General features: G+C 44.5%; 1 protein-coding gene across 1 annotated transcript in view; it reads right to left on the reverse strand.

The window, feature by feature from the left end:
- Positions 1–19,303, reverse strand: part of LOC306941631 (formin) — an 80,423-nt gene that overhangs the window by 38,121 nt on the left and 22,999 nt on the right. Inside the window, 6 exon segments of the mRNA XM_079527187.1 lie at positions 5,717–5,837; positions 7,257–7,316; positions 7,521–7,667; positions 8,123–8,252; positions 13,080–13,168; positions 13,628–13,689. Coding sequence (XP_079383313.1) covers positions 5,717–5,837; positions 7,257–7,316; positions 7,521–7,667; positions 8,123–8,252; positions 13,080–13,168; positions 13,628–13,689 — 609 coding nt within the window.

Consider the following 19,303-nt stretch of genomic DNA (forward strand, 5'->3'; position numbering starts at 1 on the left):
AAGATAGCGTGCTCATCTCTGGGGTGACTTGACTTGTGATGAAACGGATCTAGAGTGAATTGTATTGCCAAACAGCAATTTAGTTAGAACTGCGTATTCCAAGACTGCATCATCGATAAGATTCTAACTCGACGGATAGAAGAAAAAAATCTTACCCATGATGAGCTTTTGGTTGCGCGACATGCACACGTCCCGATGTCGGACAGAGTTCCCGGCCGGTCCGTCTCGTCTGGGCGCAGACGAGCGGAGGTTACCTCAACAGATAGGCTCCACACATGGAATGCACGAGCAGAGCCTCCCGTCGTAAAACCCACGTCAGGCTAAAGGCCTTGACTGGACCTGACATTAAGGGCCATTTAAAATCAAGACACTGTCTGATTTGCCATGGTGATGAATGCGTAACCTGGGCCAGGCCTTCAGTGAAACACTAAACTCCCCTGAGCAACAAATGAGGTCTGACTGTTCCTTTTTATTTGATACTATTTCATTCGGTAGCGTCCCTGCTTCGCTGTCCTGCCCAATTATGCAGCAGTTAAAGGGATCTTTATGTGTGCTGACCAACCAAGACCCTCGCTGGATGAAAAAAAGAAAAGAAAAAAAGGATCCTGTGGAAGTGCAACTCCATCAAGTCTTAAAGGAGGTTTGATGACATCCAGTAAAAATGTACTGCTTCTTCAAAACATACGAAGCCATAGCTCTCCTGAGGAACGAAGATACTGACTGTCTTTCTTAGAAAAAACTGTTGCAAGTATAATTTCTAGAGGCTTTTCTAGCTCCAATTCAAGCCTAATTCTTGCTTTAAAAACTTATGCATAAATGTGGACCCCAAGTAGTTCCTGAGTGGGTTCCAGTGGGTCACCAGAAAAACTAGATTTTTTTTACACACAGTTACCACACATTTTCAGAACAAAATTGATAAATATTTGAGATGACTCTTGTGGTGGTCCCTGGCACAAAACCTTTTTTAAATAGGAATCCGTAGCCAAATACAATTTGGGGGTCCATGACCTGAAAATGTTTGAGACATTTCTGAAAAAATCTTGAAAGTGTTCTGAATTCAGTTCTGAATGACACAATAAGTTGGAGAACTACATGGTTTAGAGAGGGCATTTTGTATAGAATCCACCTCAGGTCCTATAATGGGTCAAGACTGCATCAACCACAAATTAATCATGGCAGAAGTAAGACTGGAAAGATATTCCTCCGTGTGTGTCTGCGTGTGTGTGTGTGTGTGTGTGTGTGTGTGTGTGTGTGTGTGTGTGCGTGCGTGTGTGTGGGGAGGGGGGGCGTGGAGTCCTGGAGCTCTACAGTAGGCTCAGATCCCCCGCTGGCCTCCCGATCATCCCCCCCCCCCCCCACCCCCCGAGAGGAGCACAGGGAGAGGTCATCACCCTCTCCACCAAACAGGAAGCCCCCCACCCACCCCCCCACCCCCCCCATCTAAAGGGGATCATGTTGCTGCACCACAAGCCAGTGAAGTAGAGGAGGGTGTAGAGCTGGGCGGGCGGGCGGACGGCGCGCCTGACCACGTCCTGAGCATCGGCTCCGACTAGACACTAGCCGCGCACGCCATGTTGTGTACGCACGCGCGCGCACACACACACACACACACACACACATGTACAGTTCAGCACGAGCAGGGGTGCAGACACGCGCACGCTTATACGTGAAAGCCCCGACAGATATGTTGTGTGATGTGTACGTGTGTGTGTGTGTGTGTGTGTGTGTGTGTGTGTGTACTCGCATATACAAGCGCACACATGAATGATGCCGCCGGTAGGGGCTGATATGGAGGAGACATGGTGCGACAACACTGTGTCTCCTGACCCTTGACCAAAGGGGGGGAGGGCAGCTACACATCGGCTCAGTAAAACAGAGGTGTGACTCCCGCACTAGCCCTGCTCTCTGAGTCAGACACCATTGTGGATGGAAGTGATCTGCACTCGCCGAGCATTATAATTAAGACCAGTTGCTTTTCTTTAGGCTTGGTTTATAATAGCCGGGCATAAATATTTATTCGTGGCGGCGGCTGAGCGGAGGGGATAAAAATGGAAGGGGGGAGTCATAGGTGGAGCTCGCCAAACACCCAGAATTCAACGCTGCTCGCCCCGTGCGCTGCCAATACCCCCGAGGACTACCGCGCCAGACTTTGCTGTGGTGGAGATCAAATGCGAGGGCCCTTATGTTGCATTTATTGTCTTCAAGTCTTCCATTTTTTCCTAATAAATGAGTGACAGCTTGGGGTGGGGTCTGGGCATTTTAGTAGACTCTTTGTATTTTTCCCCCAGGTCAGAGAGGAGAGGGCTTTAACAGCGATCTAAAAAAAAAAAGACGAAAAAGAAAGAAAAAAAACGAGGGGAGAGTCGCAGAGCATATCTAATTGCTTTCATATGCCATATTATTGGTTGATTTAAATAACGACAGACACCGAGGGCGCTGGGGGCCATCGCCTTTAACCCCTGCATGGCCCGGGCCAAGAATAAATGACTGGCTGGATGGCTGGCTGCCTGATTGGCTGGATTATCGACTTGCTACGGATGGTGGACACTGTCACTGCGAGCCACTGAAACGACTTCAGCCCTAGTTCAACAACTCTGGAGACTGGACAAATGAGGATGCTAGTTCAGCGGACGGGCCCCGCATTGATTCTGGAAGGCCAGAGGTTGTGGTGGAACGACGAAAGAAAAATAAAATCTCACGACTGAAAAATGTTGCTAGGCCAAGTCCTAATATGTAATTTGTGAACGGGCGTGAAAGGAGCCACCACACACTAGCGCTGTGTGTCCTACACTAAACACACTATGTAAAATGACGTTGTTTTGGTAGCCATACGGCTAACCAGTTGAAGAAATTGCAGAAATATCTGAGATCATTAGGGTTTGCTGGAAGACTGAAATAACTGATAACCGAAAATAGCTTACAACACGTCGCAGCGTGACGTGGAAGATTGTAGTTAGCCTATTTTCGGTGCACGACACACTTCTATAGAAGACATGCTGACTTTTATGGAATCCAATTGACTGAAATCAGTCGTGGCGACTGAGAACTTTAATCCATGCCGTTAAGACCCGACACCCATTCTACAAAATGTCTTCTAAATGCTAATGATGCCTTCACACGTGCGTTTACACGTGTCAAGGATCCCCAAAATGATATGATTTGGTCACGGACCCCCATCTGAAACATATTTTGTCCAGGGAGACACACAAGCCCAGAAGCAAATATCTAAGTAAAAACAAATTTGCTTTACAAAATATATATTCAACGATTTGCACAAACGTTCACAACTTTTCAAAAAAACATTGCAGATCTACAAGCTTGCATATTCATCTGCTATTTTTGAATAGTCTAAAATATGCTGTTAAAGTGGTTAAAATAGTGTGATGCAAAATTATGTGACCAATGAAATGATTCAAGATGCACTCCCGGTCTTAATGGGTTAAATGGCATGATACGCCGTCTGGAAACGGAGAAAGGCTGCTTCAGGCCATGCAGGGTTCCTCAACTCTTGCCCACAAACCCTCCCGTGCGCACACACGGTTCAGGAGAAGTGCACAGGATGAACATTTACATCCGAACCGCTCTGGCTGGAAGAACGACAGCATGCATAATCTCGCCGAGCGATTTACAATGAAACAAAAGATGACCCGAACACACCGAGATGCTGCAGACAATCTGGTGCAGCGTGCAGTTTAACCCTCATATGTGTTATGTACACACTAAGCACTTAGACCCTATGCTTAAGGCCTTTTCATACTCCACTTTTAGGTGATGAGGTGACCACCTTTTCGGTGGTCACCTCATCACCGAAAACTGCGGTATGAATAGGCCTTTAGTTCACCATAATCCCAAATAGGGCCCTACAAATACTACACTACTATTTTCCGCAAATGTTTGCACCAGCATGGAGATTCTAGGGTTCAAGTGTTTCAAGACAGTGTGTCTCGCCGGAGGTGTCACGTCATAAAAAACTAGAGTCAGGGTTCCCACACATTTTTTTAACAATTAATTTTCAAAACCTTTCCATAGCTTTTCCAAAGCATTTTACCCCATCTCCAGGCCTCTTAACACACTCTTAAACCAGTGTGCTATCAATGCACCGAGACAAACTCACGCGAAGGTGTCACATGACAACAATTACAAATCTATACACTAACAACGTACATACGGTATCACGTAGCACTGCATTTTACATCTTTCACTTAATGTTGGGCAAAAACAATGTATTTCATTGCTGTCGGGCAGAAACCTCTTATCTCCATATTTGTGTTTTTTTCCTTCTTAAATTAACGCCCTACTTCACCACACTACAGCGTCACACAGAAGCATCACAAGTAGCCGATCTACAAGCTCGTTTCTTGAATTTCATGACCACCTGTAGAGTGTGGCAAAAAAGTGAACAGTTAAGCCTGATTATAAATATAGCCGATCTTGTAATCAGCTATTGTTGCAATTTAGTTTTTTTAAATAAAAGAATAACAGCTTATGTTTATGTTTGTGTGCTAATGACATTCCCAACATTGGGAGTGGAACAAGTGATGAATGATGCCTGGGCCGTGGCTCAGCGGTCCAGGCACCTTGGCTGGTAATCCAGTCTGGCAGTGTGCCACTCCCGATCCCGACGGCCTTTACTGCATGTCTTCCCCCCATCTCTCTCCCCATTTCCTGTCAGCCTACTACTGTCTGTCCCTCCATAAAAAATATAAAATAAAGGCGAAAGCCACACAAAAAAACCCATTTCAAAGTGATTAATGATGTATGTATGGTTGCAGAAAGAAAACGAGTGTCCATCTCGGACCAATCTGCAAACACATTCAGAGGTGGAGGAAATCTATGAATAAAAGACCTGCATTCTGGGGTTAAATGAGAAAGATATAGGTGGCAATTAGAGCGCTGCACGGGAGTGTTTTCTTAATCCACTCCCGATGGATTTCTGACTATTCCCGCAATCCCGCCCGCCCCCGCAATGACTTCATTTCTGACCGCCCGCAGTTCATTTCTGCCTGCCGCTCCCTCCCGCAAAACAAAATAATGAACTGCCATTAGTCCCGTGGCTCATAGTACTGCGGGTCCCGGAGTATGGCCCTTATTTGTACACCCGGTGTACATCTGGTGTACACCGGGTGTACACCAGGTGTACATCTGGTGTACACCGGGTGTACACCAGGTGTACATCTGGTGTACACCGGGTGTACACCAGGTGTACACCCAATTTTGTGTGTACACCGCGTTGATAAATAAGGGCCTATATTTCCAAAAACCTTACATTACCCCAAACAGAATGAGATTGAGTGGCCGTGCACGAGAGAGGGGTTGTTTATTTGTGAGCAGTTGCTGTTGCTCACAGAAAGAGGGAAAATGTTATATATATTATTAGGCATTATATTGGGACACGGACACCGTAACACACTGCACACCGGGTGCAGCGTGTGAACGAGAGAGAGCAGGGGAGAGAGACACGTGTGTTGTCCACAGCACAGTAGGGGAAATCACCTTCTACTCGGCAAGTAGACATATTCATATCTTGCTAAAGTATAAGCTCTATAATCTATATCTGGTTAATTGCGGGAGGATGCGGGAATTTGCGGGGCCCCCTGGTTTTATATTGACCGCCTGTTTCTTGCAGGTACCGCGGAATCCCGCTCCCGATGCATGGGGTTCTAGTGGCAATTGCGGCATCCCCATGGAACCCCAAAATGCCAGCCCTGTGTCTCACCAGTCAGGTCTCTCTTCAGCTTGCGGATGTCTTTGGCGAGGTCTTCAAACTTGACCTGGGCGGCCAGGAACAAATGCTGAGGCTCCGGCAGTGGAAAGACACTCTTATCCGTCCCGGCATTCTAGAACAACAGACCCATAACTGCAGTCAGCATTCACCTGTTCTGATCTATTATTAGGCCGTTTTAAGTTGGTAATATAGTCTGTCAATTTGAACAGTGGTCCTGGAGGGGGTTCCAGGTGGTCCCCAGGGAAATGATGGAGAGTTGGTAACCAAATGTATGGAAGCATAAAGCTGCCACAATTCAAATGAAATGGCAAATATGAAAAGTCAATTGAAATAAGAGAAATGCTTTTTCATTTTCAGGTCATTAACGCATTTCTTGGGACAAAAATAAATCTACAGATGTGCTCATTCTATGACACAATTCAAATTATGAATACAATATCATTTGAATTTCAATTTTCAAAAAATGCCAGCAAATTAGTGGGCAATATTAAAATGAAAATGCAATTTAGAATATTCAAATGAAATAAGAGAAATGCTTTTTAACCTTCAGATAATGAACGCATTTAAGTGAATATATAATGCAATAGCATTTACATTTCATCTCCAGGTGTGGTCATTCTATGACAGAATGAAAAAGCAAATGCGTTCAATATCTGAAGGTTAAAAAGCATTTCTCTTATTTCATTTGAATTTTCTAAATTGCATTTTCATTGTAATATTGCCCACTAATATGCGGGGTATTTTTTGAAAATTGAAAATCAAATGATCTTTTATTTTAAATTGTAATTGTGTACATCTGTAGATTAAATGTAAATGCTATTGCATTTTAGATTTATTTTTGTCTGATGAAATGCGTTAATTAATGACCTGAAAATGAAAAGGAATTTCTCTTATTTCAATTGACTTTTTGTATTTGCCATTTCATTTGCATTTTGGCAGCTTTATGCTTCCATACAAATGGACCCTTATTAGATAACGCTTGAGAGCGCAAATGAAACACACAATTTGTTGAACAACATTTGCAATAGTTAATTTACAAGAAGTCCACACAATTAGAGGAGACGAATTGTCATTTTGATCAACATTTGCCTGTTATCTCTCCTAATGGAACCACATCAATACAGCATTAAATACAAATTGTGGACAAAATTGTAGCCAACGACAACCAAATATTCTAAGTCTTGGGTCTGAGAGGCTACATCTCATCAAATGGTGGTCCGTGACTCAAATGCCGAATGAATAATAGACCTTGATATGAAAAGGGTTGAAAACCACTGAATTAGCCCATTTTGACCAGAGATCAGATTCTAAAAATGTCTGTTTGAAAATGACAGTTTTCTGAAAAAGCTATGTTTCTATGTCAGTTGTTCTTCGATTTAAAAAAAATAGCAGACCTACAAGCTCATAGCGCGCCACTCGGTGGCGCGCTATGAGCTTGTAGATCTGCTATTTTTCAATAGCTAAAGCATAACATAATGCTAACACCAAAAGGGGTTCCCGCACAGAATGGGTTAGACAGAAAACACAGTACCGTATCCATATTGCGCAGGTAGTAAGACACGACGTAGTCCACCAGACTGATGCGATTGTCCTGAGGGGACAGATGAAGAACAGCGTGGTTGGTACAGTATGACACTTTGTAACAGCACATTTTGACAGTTTTAATTTTAGTCTATGATTTTGGCGGGCCATGCATGGTGTCATGATGGCTGATTTGACTCTTGGTTGCATGCTGAAAATAGCCGATCTACAAGCTCACGAGTTGTGAGGGTGTGTGGGTTGTGTGGGTTTATACCCTGCTTTTGACGTCCTTCAGCTTGGGGAGGATCTCCAGTCCGAAGCCGTCAGCCTGTCCTCTGGTCCGGTTCCCTCCGTTCATGTAGTTCCCAAAGGCCAGAACCAGACCGATCACATCGCGCACACTGTCGCACTCCAGGAGATCCTGACACACGCACGCGCACGCACGCAAACACACACGTTCTGATTTAGCACTCTCCTTAGATACTGTAGCATGATAACACTTAACGGCAGTGGTGGAAAAAAGTTCTCACATGTTTTACTCAAGTAAAAGTATCAATACTACAACATAAAAATACTCTCTCTGTCACAAGTAAAAGTCCGTACTTATACGGAGTAAAATAGCAGATTTACAAGCTCACAATGCATTAAATGGCCGAAGTGGTTAATGTATGTTTTGTAACAATAATCAAAATCTACAAAGTAACTAGTAACTAAAGCTTTCAAATAAATGTAGTGGAGTAAAAGCACAATATTTGGATTCGATATGTAGTGGAGTAGAAGTAAAAGTGATGGAAATACTCAGGTACAAATACCTCCAAAATGTACTTAAGTATAGTACTAAATGTACTTTACACCACTGGTTAACGGCGGTCTCACCTTGCTGACGTCGGCGATGATCTCCACCTTGCGACGGATGGAGCAGATGGCCTCCTGGAAGACGGCCTGGAAGATGATGCAGTGAGCCCGGCCGGAGAAGTCTGGGATCTGGGAGAGCTCGTACAGGAACCTGGAGAACAAGCCATGGAAACAGCAGTGTTAGAATGGGCTATATGCACACAGAATAACTCTTCCTACTTCCGGCCCGCATCCCTACTTCCACGTCAACCATAGAGTATATAAAAGGATAGAGACTGAACTGGCGCGAAGCTCCGCCCCCCCAGCTATTCATGTCAGTGGAAGTTGCTCAGTGGCGTTTTGAAGCACCCGGAAGACTGCCGGAAGTACCGTCTCAGAACGTCTACTTCCGCATTTGACCACCAAATTTTGGTGGTCAAATGCGGAAGTGCAACCGAGCGCTCAATGTTAAAGCTAAGCTGAACGGGGTTTCCCGGTCATGAATCCAAGGGTCCGCCTGTAGTCCCTCCTCCTACCACTAGGGCCCAGCGCTTCAACGTTGAATAGCCTCACTGGCCCCTTGACGTCAACCCCCAAAACGTGTGGTTATGGTTATGGTTAGGGGTCGGACTAATGAGCGGTCGTCGGACCCGTGCCACCCCAAAACCCCCCGAATTGCATAGAACAGTGGTTTTCAATTTCAACCAGTGGTCCTTAAGGGGGTTCCAGGTGGTCTCCTGCTAAATGATGGAGATGATGATAAATGATGGTAACCAAATGGACCCTCATTTTACGCTCTCAAGAGTTAAGATATTGTTTAACATCCGCATTACTCTAACTTACAATAATTCTACACAATTAGAGAATGTAGAAGAAGTTCTCTCTCCTAATGGTACCAACATCAATACAGCATGGAATTGTGGACAAGATCTTATCCAACGATAACAACAATCTTTAGTTTTGGGTCTGCAAGGCTAAATCTCATGGTGGTCCGTGGCTCAAATGCTTTTATTTTACCAGCATACACGCAAGAGTAAACTTTGCAAAATAAAATGTTGACAAAATCAACTGTAGATTTAGTCGACTAAAATCTAATGATATTTAGTCGACTAAAACTAAAACATTTCAGATGACTAAAATATGACTAAAGCTAAATGGAACTTTATTCAAAGGACTAAGTGCCGTTAAAATTAACACTGATGTGTTATGGCAGAATGAAACAAACTGTTCGACAGGAAGAAGGTATTTTTGGGGTCCTTGGCAAGCCGTGCCTGCCCCACGCAGGACGGTTGAGTCTGTGTTGCCGTTTGCAGGCCGACAGGCTCATGAGTGGCGCTGTGACCGCTCCACGAGAGAGAGAGAGAGAGAGAGAGAGAGAGAGAGGCAGAGTGGACGCCGTTTGCCCATGTTTCCTACAGTGGTTCGGGACCCATTCGTGGGACGTGGAAACATTTTTATGTTTCCTATTTTAAAAAATAAATCCCCAAAAAAGCAAAACAAATCATGAATTAAAAACAAAATTTCAATGTTTTTTTCCCCCAGTAATTTCATGGAGAAATCAAAGAAAAATAATTCAGAGAAATTCCATAAATGAGAAAACAGATGTTTAAGAAGTATAGTGAAAATAGCCGATCTTGCCATTTTCACAGGCTAAAAGGTTTGGGAACAACTGATGTGAACAGCAGCATGTCAGAGGGGAGCGGGGCAGTTAACATCCTGCTGTGTCATTAGGCAGACACTGGGCGGTGGGGGGGAAGGGGGGAAGGGGGACTCAGGCCACCGCACTGCTCTAACACGGACACACGCAGGTCAGCTTGGGACCCCAGCTCGTTTAACTGGACCCCCGCTGGACACTTTATACCAGTGGTTTTCAACCTTCAAAAATAGCAGACCTACAAGTTCATAGCGCGCCACTCTGTGGCGCGCTATGAGCTTGTAGATCTGCTATTTTTCAATAGCTAAATTATAACATAATGTATGTAACACCAAAAGGGGTTACCGCTCAAAATGGGATAAACAGTCAAGATCTTGGACTCAGGCCACCGCACTGACAGCTCTGCTCTAACACGGACACACGCAGGTCAGCTTGGGACCCCAGCTCGTTTAACTGGACCCCCGCTGGACACTTTATACCAGTGGTTTTCAACCTTCAAAAATAGCAGACCTACAAGTTCATAGCGCGCCACTCTGTGGCGCGCTATGAGCTTGTAGATCTGGTATTTTTCAATAGCTAAATTATAACATAATGTATGTAACACCAAAAGGGGTTACCGCTCAAAATGGGATAAACAGTCAAGATCTTGGACTCAGGCCACCGCACTGACAGCTCTGCTCTAACACGGACACACGCAGGTCAGCTTGGGACCCCAGCTCGTTTAACTGGACCCCCGCTGGACACTTTATACCAGTGGTTTTTTCAACCTTTTTCATTTCGAGGCCCATTATTTGTTTGGCTATCTGAGCCACGTCGGACCGCCATGAGATTTAGCCTCGCAGACCCCAAAACGAAAGAATATTCTGTTATCATTGGATAAGATTTATGTCCACAAGCCCCGTGCTGTACTGGTGTTGGCACCATAGGAGAGATAACAGGCAAACATTGATCAAAATTCTTCCACATTTATTTAATTGTGTAGACTTCTTGTAAATTAAGTAATGCAGATGTTTAACAAAATTGTAACTCTTGAGAGCGTAAAATTTACACTCAACACATACAGTTGGAGGCCATCGATATTGTCCTTTTCTTTTTGCTGAGGTTTGCGTGATCTGCGCAAAAGGACAGTTAACCCATTTTGGGCGGGAACCCCTTTTGGTGTTTTAAACATTATGTTATAATTTAGTTATTGAAAAATAGCAGATCTACAAGCTCATAGCGCGCCACCGAGTGGCGCGCTACGAGCTTGTAGGTCTGCTATTTTTGAAAAATCGTGAAAATATTTATTTCAGAAAACTGGAGGATTTAGAATTTAGGATTTTTTTTAAAATTTTGAGGTCAGGCCTAAATGGGTCAAATGATAAGGGACAATATCGGTGGCACCCAACTGTACACAAATATCTATAAAGGTCCATTTGGTTACCAACTCTCCATAATTTAGCTGAGGACCACTGGTTGAAAACCACGACTACCAACGACTAACTCGGGGGAGAGAATAGTCACCCATTCAAGCTGTTCTCGTGCACACACACCACTCGGTTGACCCCTCAGGGCTCTGTACTCGGTCCGCTCCTTTCCCCCCCCTCTCTACATCAAAACCCTATGCCCAGGAATAGGAACGTTCAAGGTTCGTGTGGTTGAAGCGCGAAGAATATCCGAGAATATTATTCTTTGAGATGGGGAAGGGTGCAGAAAAAGCACTGCACGCACAGAACAAATATTTATGGGCAGCAGAAACACAACGGAGCTGGGGTTATTTACTCTGTGAGACGGCAAATTGAGCGACGTCGCCATCTCTAAATATTGTGTATTTACAGTATCCTCCCATAATGAAACAATTGGACAGCAATAAACCAATTGAATCAATCAGTCGGCTGACACGATTATACGAAGGAGAAAAAACAAAAGCATCCGTCTCTGTCAAGACATAATAAACAAACGCTCGAACAACTTCATGCTGCTCCCCTAGAAAAACAACTCGTCTGGAATCTGAGTTAGTCATGAATGTTGACGTTAGTGATAATACGAGTACACAAACTGCACCATATTCACTGAGTGTGCCAAAACAGGACTGTTACTCAGGTGTCACTCAAACCCTGGACAAGTAGTCCTACGCTGGAGAGACTCGGCTGGTAGAAATGTCAATAATTGGGAGGCTTCCACTATGAATTAAATGTTTTCTTTATTGTGCTGATGATTATGAAACGGATAGCTTTGTAAAATATGCAGTCTGCATGCATCAGTCAGTATCACTGCGCTAACGTCTTGTTTACAATATTTCCCATACTGTTCCGTGGATAGATTACCATTCTGCTGAAATAGCAGGGGAAGAGAAGCGTTTGTTTTGGATCACTCGACGTCCTGAGTATATTCAAGCTTTACAACAAATGGGAAGGGTTCACTTAAAGCAAGGTAGATACAGCACATTTGTGCAGGCACTCAGGGAATACTGTATTTATAATATGTTTTTTTGTCTTGTAGAATGTATTGTTTACTATTTTAACCCATTGAGGCTGAATCTGGGAATGCCTTCTAGGGCCTGACCTAAGGTTTCTGAAAACCTTCAAATTCTGAGTTATGTTGCTACATGTATAGCAATAGCTGATGAGACACAGAGAGTGTGCCGGCATCAAAGGTAGAACAACCTATAGGTTGCACCAGGTGTCAATTGGGTTAATTAGGATAATGCTTAGAACTTTCATGTTGCCATATTTAATACACAACGCCCCGCCCCCTTCCTTCCGAAATCACTGTAAACGACAGCTTCTTGGGGTTTAGTGCTTTAATATCTCCTTGGAATGAGTCATACCAATTGCCTAAAACTATGCCTAAAACGGTTAAACCTAACCTTATTCCTAACCTTAACCTCAGTAAAATGGCGCCAAAAGCTAAACCTATTCCTATTTCCAGTACGTCACCATATCTCTGTGACGAAAACAGCCAATGTGCAAACTCACAATGCGTCGCAAGATCTGCTATTTGCACGCAATGTTCTTTCCAGAATAGGGACACTGTAGGGTTCATGTAGTTAATCCATTGAGACCTGGAACGCATCCATGTCACGTTAGCGTTTAACCACATTAACCATTAAACCCATTTTGGGCGGGAACCCCTTTTGGTGTTTTAAACATTATGTTATAATTTAGCTATTGAAAAATAGCAGATCTACAAGCTCATAGCGCGCCACCGAGTGGCGCGCTATGAACTTGTAGGTCTGCTATTTTTGAAAAAACGTTAAAATGTGCCTCAAATCTTTCCGAAAATTGTCATGATTTAGAAAACTTTTTTTTTTAAATTTCGACGTCAGGCCTGAATGGGTTAAACTGTTCCGCTGAAGGCTCTTACTGTTCAGGCTTGTCCAGAAGTTTGACTTCGTCCTCTTTGGAAGTCTCATAATGTCTCTTAATCATCTCCATCTCGTCAGCGGTGGCCCTCTGTAACGACACACAAAAGCGTGTCCCAAAACAAGTGCAGCATGTTCTTATCAACATCAAACCAGCCATAGTACCATGCATTGTGCAGACCTGGCCATCGTTGTGATGCTGGTATGATAAACAGCACAGCCGAGGGCTACAGAGCCCTGTTGTTAGCAATACAATGGATTTGGCAGTGGTTTAAAGTCACTAAGTACAATTCTGAGGTACTTACGCAATTTGCGCGCACGCACACGCACACGCACACGCACACACACACACACACACACACACACACACACACACACACACACACACACACACACTTACTTCACTTACTTTTACTTAGTTCAAGTAAAAAAAAAACATGAGTAGCTTTTCCACCACTGCTTTGTTGTTAGCAATAAAAATGTATTTTAACTTCTCTAGTTTCTCTCGAGCTATCGGGTGGCTTGACGGCGCTCTCCCGTGTATACTTACGTTTTCATATAAAGCCTCGATGGTCTCCAAATCCACCACGGTGTTGTCCACGGTCAGAACAGCTGGAACGGTAAAGAACATTTATTAGAAGTATAACCCATTCAGGCCTGACGTCGAAATTTAAAAAAAATCGTCTAAATCATGACATTTTTCTGAAAGATTTGAGGCACATTTTAACGATTTTTCAAAAATAGCAGACCTACGAGTTCCTAGCGCGCCACTCGGTGGCGCGCTATGAGCTTGTAGATCTGCTATTTTTCAATAGCTAAATTATAATGTATATATAATATAATGTATTATAAATTAATGTATGTAACACCAAAAGGGGTTCCCGCTCAAAATGGGATAAACAGTCAAGATCTTGGCAGAGACGCATGGATTCTTTTAACTGCTGCCAGGGTGGATGAAAAAAGAAAAGCTTGTTTTTCCTATCAGCAGTGTGTAAACTCAAGATAGCTCGGTTATTCTGTAAAATATTGGGTGATAACAAACAATAATATCTGTGTCAAACGCAATGGTAAGCATTTCAAAAGCTACAACCCGGGACTTATTTTAATGAAAAAAATGCTATTCTAACCAATTTGTACGGTAGGGTGGACCCCTACGGAGCCATTTGGTTATATTACCAACTCCATCATTTAGCCGGGTACCACCTGGAACCCCGGACCACCAGTTGAGAACCACTGTTATAAAATATAACTAGTGGTTGAAGGTGTGCGGTCTCCCTGCTCTGTGGCACACATGAACGGCCACTAGATGTGCAATCGTCTTCATTTGTAGTTTGGACATCATTGCAATGAACTCTCTGTCAGGACGGACATAACACTAGGTAATGCAGTTAGTAGTTCACCCCAAAAATGACTTATTTTCTATCAAGATTATTTTTGTTTTTGCCACATTCCAGGGCCAATAATTTGATGACCGTGTCAAAAGGAGACTCAGTTGAGTCTACTGTGCCGGTCATCAAATTATTGGCTTAGGAATGCGAAAAAACTAAAACAAATTCCATGAATTCAAGGCTTTCAAGGTAATTGACAGAAAATAAGTAATTTGTTCGGTGAACTACTCCTTTAACCCTTTAAAACCGGGAAAGCATCTGTGTAATTTTTTATTTTTGCCGTGGCTATTAAAAAACGGCAGATAGGCCTGGGCCGTGGCTCAGCGGTCCAGGCACCTTGGCCGGTAGTCCGAGTCTGGCAGTGTGCCGCGGGTTCGACTCCCGATCCCGACGGCCTTTACTGCATGTCACTCTCCCTCATTTCCTGTCAGCCTACTGTCTGTCCCTCTATAAAACATATAAAAAATATATATATAAAGGCGAAAAAAACTAAAAACTAAAATAAAATAAAAACGGCAGATATACAAGTCCGGCAGATATATAGCTTGTACTTCTGCTATTTTTGAACATTTTTGAAAACTCTTGAAAGTGTGAGAACTAACTGATTCCACAAGGCATTTGTAGAATCCTCAGGTCTTAATGGTTCAAGCTATATTTCTAAATCAGGGGGAATTAAGCATAGGGAATTACCATTGAGTCTTTGAGGAAGCTCTGCTTCAAACCCCAAACAAAGGTGCCACACATGTGCTAATTGTGTAAGTATGACTGCAACACTGCACCGGACTTGCATAACAAGCGAAACGATCAGTCAATCACCATGTAGTTGAATTACACACCTATCAGAGTGATTGACTGGGGGAAATTAACTCGACAGGGAGAAGCTGTGGGGCCAGTGGTGGAAAAAGTTTTAAAATAATTGCAGTGGAGTAAAAGTATAATATTTGCCTCTGAGATGTACTGGAGTAGCAGTAAAAGTACTGAAAAAATACCCCAAAATTGCACTTAAGTACAATAATTGAGTAAATGTACTTGGTTACTTTACACCGCACTGTAGACATCCAGTGGGCAGTCTGAATGTCCGCAGACCCCGGGCCCACATGGGGGCTCCGCTCTGGGGCAGGCGGGCTGGGGGAACTAAGCCTCTCGGCCACGGGTCACGGGAGAAAGCCTGTAACTGCTTAACCCCTGGGCCCACGGTTAGAACCACCACAGCCAACAGCAATGATCTTTGGGGGGGAGGGGGGCAAGGGTAAGAGAAGGGTACAAGAAACAAGAGACTGAAAGTAAATAGTAGGCATGAAGCAACAGACACGTGGAGTTGTTTGGATCATGGCCTCGCCATCATCTTCATATCTCGTGATCCGACGCAATGTCTGAATTGATTTTAAAAGTGCTGCTTGTTGCGTACAAAACCTCCTAATGGTTTAGCTCCTGAATGCATCTTAGACCTACTCATTCCAATATTATATAAACCAATTGGACGTCTCAGATCCTCAGAAGCTGGTCTCCAAACTGTACCCAGAATAAGAATCGAATGAAGGTGCATTTAGACTGGAACCAACCTGGTGATGACCTGAGATCAAACAGTGTCATCTTTTACAAGCAGGTTTAATACCGTCATATTTTCTTAAGCCTTTGGTTATTGTGCGTGCGTGCGTGCATGCGTGCGTGCGTGCGTCGCGTGTGTGAGTGCGTGCGTGTGCTGGGAGGAAGGGGGGTAAATTACATTGGAAACCCCTTGAAGCCCCCTCAAGGACCCCTGGGGCTTCCTTGAACCGATGCTGTTAACAACTTGGTTTATACTGCAAGAACGTGTCTGTATCTGTATTCTGTACGTACATTTAAAAAAGCATTGATTTGATATGTATCAATGCATCTTTTAATGAGTTGACCATGTATGAAAAATGTGCTCCGCCAAATAAACTTGACGTGAAAAGACAAAGTCAGTCCTGTTCTTTGTCTCCAGAGCGGCGTCGCAGGTTTATAGCTTGGTGACGGAACAGATCGGAGCGGTGGCGGGTGGGCTCAGGTGGCGGGAGGGATGGCTCCACTGCTCCTAGATCAGCTGACAGGGGAATCTGGCTGCTGTCACTTCAGGAGGTCTCCCATTGGGGTTGGCTTAGGTGCCGATTCAGAGTATGGGGTCAGACTCCCATTGGCTTAGGTGCCGATTCAGAGTATGGGGTCAGACTCGGGCAGCCAATCATGACTAGGTCGCGCCAATGTCGCCATAGCCAACAGCAGCGACCATAAGCCAGGTTTCACCTGGCAAAAAACACTGACATTGCAGGGTTCATGACGTTTCGGCCATTGTTGGCCTTCAATCGCCCGAGGAAGGAGGCAAAGCTGTGGTTTGTGTCACCTCCACATCTACACACTTCCGCAGGCCAGCCAAAAAGCACAAAGAGTGACGACCTCTAGACTTGTGGAGTTTCTTCAAATTCTTCACACGTTGCAGCCTCCGAATGTGAATGTTGACGTCGTAGAGGCGTCCAGGGCGTTCCCACGGGGGGGTCCGAAACAAGAGTGTGTGGTGGTCCTCGTCCGTCCGGATGGAAGGGACTGCTGGAGGTCCTACAATGTATTATATCTTATTAAGAGTGGATAATTCAGTTCCTTCAGCAGTGCAGCAGTCAGTCACACAAAGGGGGGCCTGGTGGTCCGGTGTGCTCTGGGGGGGATATCTCTCCACACCAACAGATCAAAGGCTGCCTGCCAACTGCCTCACACCCTCTACTTCCACTTTTCACTCATCGACTTCATTGTGTGTGGTTAAAGTAGGTGTGTGTATTTGTTTTTGTGCATGTGTGCGCGCGCGTTTGTGTGTGCGTGTGTGTGTGTGGAGAATTGGAAGTGTGGGGGAGAGCCGCTGTTCGCCCTTGAACCATGGTGGCCCTTGAGGCCCCCACCCCTCCGTCAGTCAGCCCTCCCCCCCGCTTCAACCTTTTCTACCTTCCCTGGTTTTGCTCCCTAGTGGCTCTAATTACATTACATGTCCCATGTCCTTTTAATTTGGCAACAAAGGCCAGGCGGGCAGGCAGGCCGGGCCAGGTACCGGGGGGGACCGAGGCCGGGGGGGCAGGCCGGGCCGGGCCAGGTACCGGGGGGGACCGAGGGTACCGGGGGGGACCGAGGCCCTTAGAAGTGCTTTAGAAGTGCTTATTAAGGCCGGCGCTGCTGCATTGTCACATTCAAACTGTCCACTTCACCTACACCTCCCATTAAGGTGCTAGGAAGCAGCCTCACGCTGGGAGAGAGCAGCCGTTTTATTGGGCCTCTCCTATACGCGGACGCAAAGGGCCGAGGAGACGAGGAGGCAAGGGAACGAGAACAGGGAAAGTGGGGAAATGTCCAAACCAAAACGGGGCGGCCTGGTCCTGGCATGTCGTCGTTGCTCGGGCCATGTTTGAGGTGATTTTTATGTGGCGGCAGCAGTGTCTGTTGGATTTAAACCCGCTCAGATCATTAGCGGGGTGTCGCTCCCATTAGGCTTGATGTGGAAACCGTCACTAGCTACAATAAACAGATCCGCCGGCCGCGTGCTCAGACTAGCAGGCGGCAGGCGCTCTCTCTCTCTCTCTCTCTCCGCCTGCAGTGGTGGAAAGTAACTGTGTACTTTTACTTAACTACTGTAGTTAACTACAATGTTGAGGTATTTGTACTTTACTTGAGTATTTCCAATTTCCAGTACTTTTACTTCTACTCCGCTACATTTCCAGATCTGCAATTTTCTAAATAGTTGTATTTTGAACTTGTGAAATGGGACATTCTGCATAATGAGTCTGCCTGAGCTGCCCCCCCCCCCCCCCCCACACACACACACACACACACACACACACACACACACACACACACACTATGTGTTTACGCGCACAGAGGCCCATTATACGCACGTAAACGTCTGCACTTTCCACACAATCACACAAGCATGGAACCACTGCTCGCAGTTCCTTCATCCACTGTTCATGCTCACTGTCTGGGACATTGCTGAATTGATTTTAACCAGCGCAGGAAAGATTTCTGCCAAAGTGGCAGAAGTGCTGAAAGGTCAATTTTATTCCGATGTTGCTCTCACATTTTGACAAATGCAGGCATTTCCTTTTCTCACCAGTGAAACTGGGAGAACGTCCATGTTCCACTTTTGAAACACCAATTCATCCGTAAAAGTGGATAGTTGCAAATTAGAGGCGGTCCGCAGGCAGGGAATAATTTGCTGCTGCGATGTTTAACCCATTAAGACCTGAGGCCGATTCTACAAAATGAATGTCTTCCAAATCCTAATCCTGTCTGAAAAGTGTGTGTTGCTATATCAGTGGAGCTCAAACTGTTTCATGTCAAGGATCCCAAACATTATATGTATCTCAAAATGTTTTATTCTAGGGACTCCCAGGAGCAAAGGTTTGAGTTAAAGATTTGCACAAAATGCTCATGATTTTTCAAAAATCTAAAATCGGCACGAAGTGGCGCTCTATGAGCTTGTATATCTACTATTTTTTGAATAGCCCCAAAGTATAAAATAATGCTTTTTTAGCTAAAAATCTAAACTGACACAGATGCTTTCCCGGTCCTAATCGTTTAATATCTTGTTATCTCCCAAATACAACCTTCTTCATCTGCATTTCATCACAAGTCATTCCTAATTTATTGTTTAATGGGACTGTAAATTACATTTATAACCGTTAAACCCTAAATAGGAGCCGCTTCCTAGAAACAGATCTAAATGATATGGCACCGTGCCGTCGTGCCAAACAGTTTGTGTAAGAGAAACACAGTGGTGGAAAGTACATCTACTTAGGTACTGTACTTTTTATTATTATGATTTTACTTTAGTTTTTATA

Source organism: Electrona antarctica (genome assembly GCF_951216825.1).
Source record: "Electrona antarctica genome assembly, chromosome: 18".
Classification (NCBI taxonomy): Eukaryota; Metazoa; Chordata; class Actinopteri; order Myctophiformes; family Myctophidae; genus Electrona; species Electrona antarctica.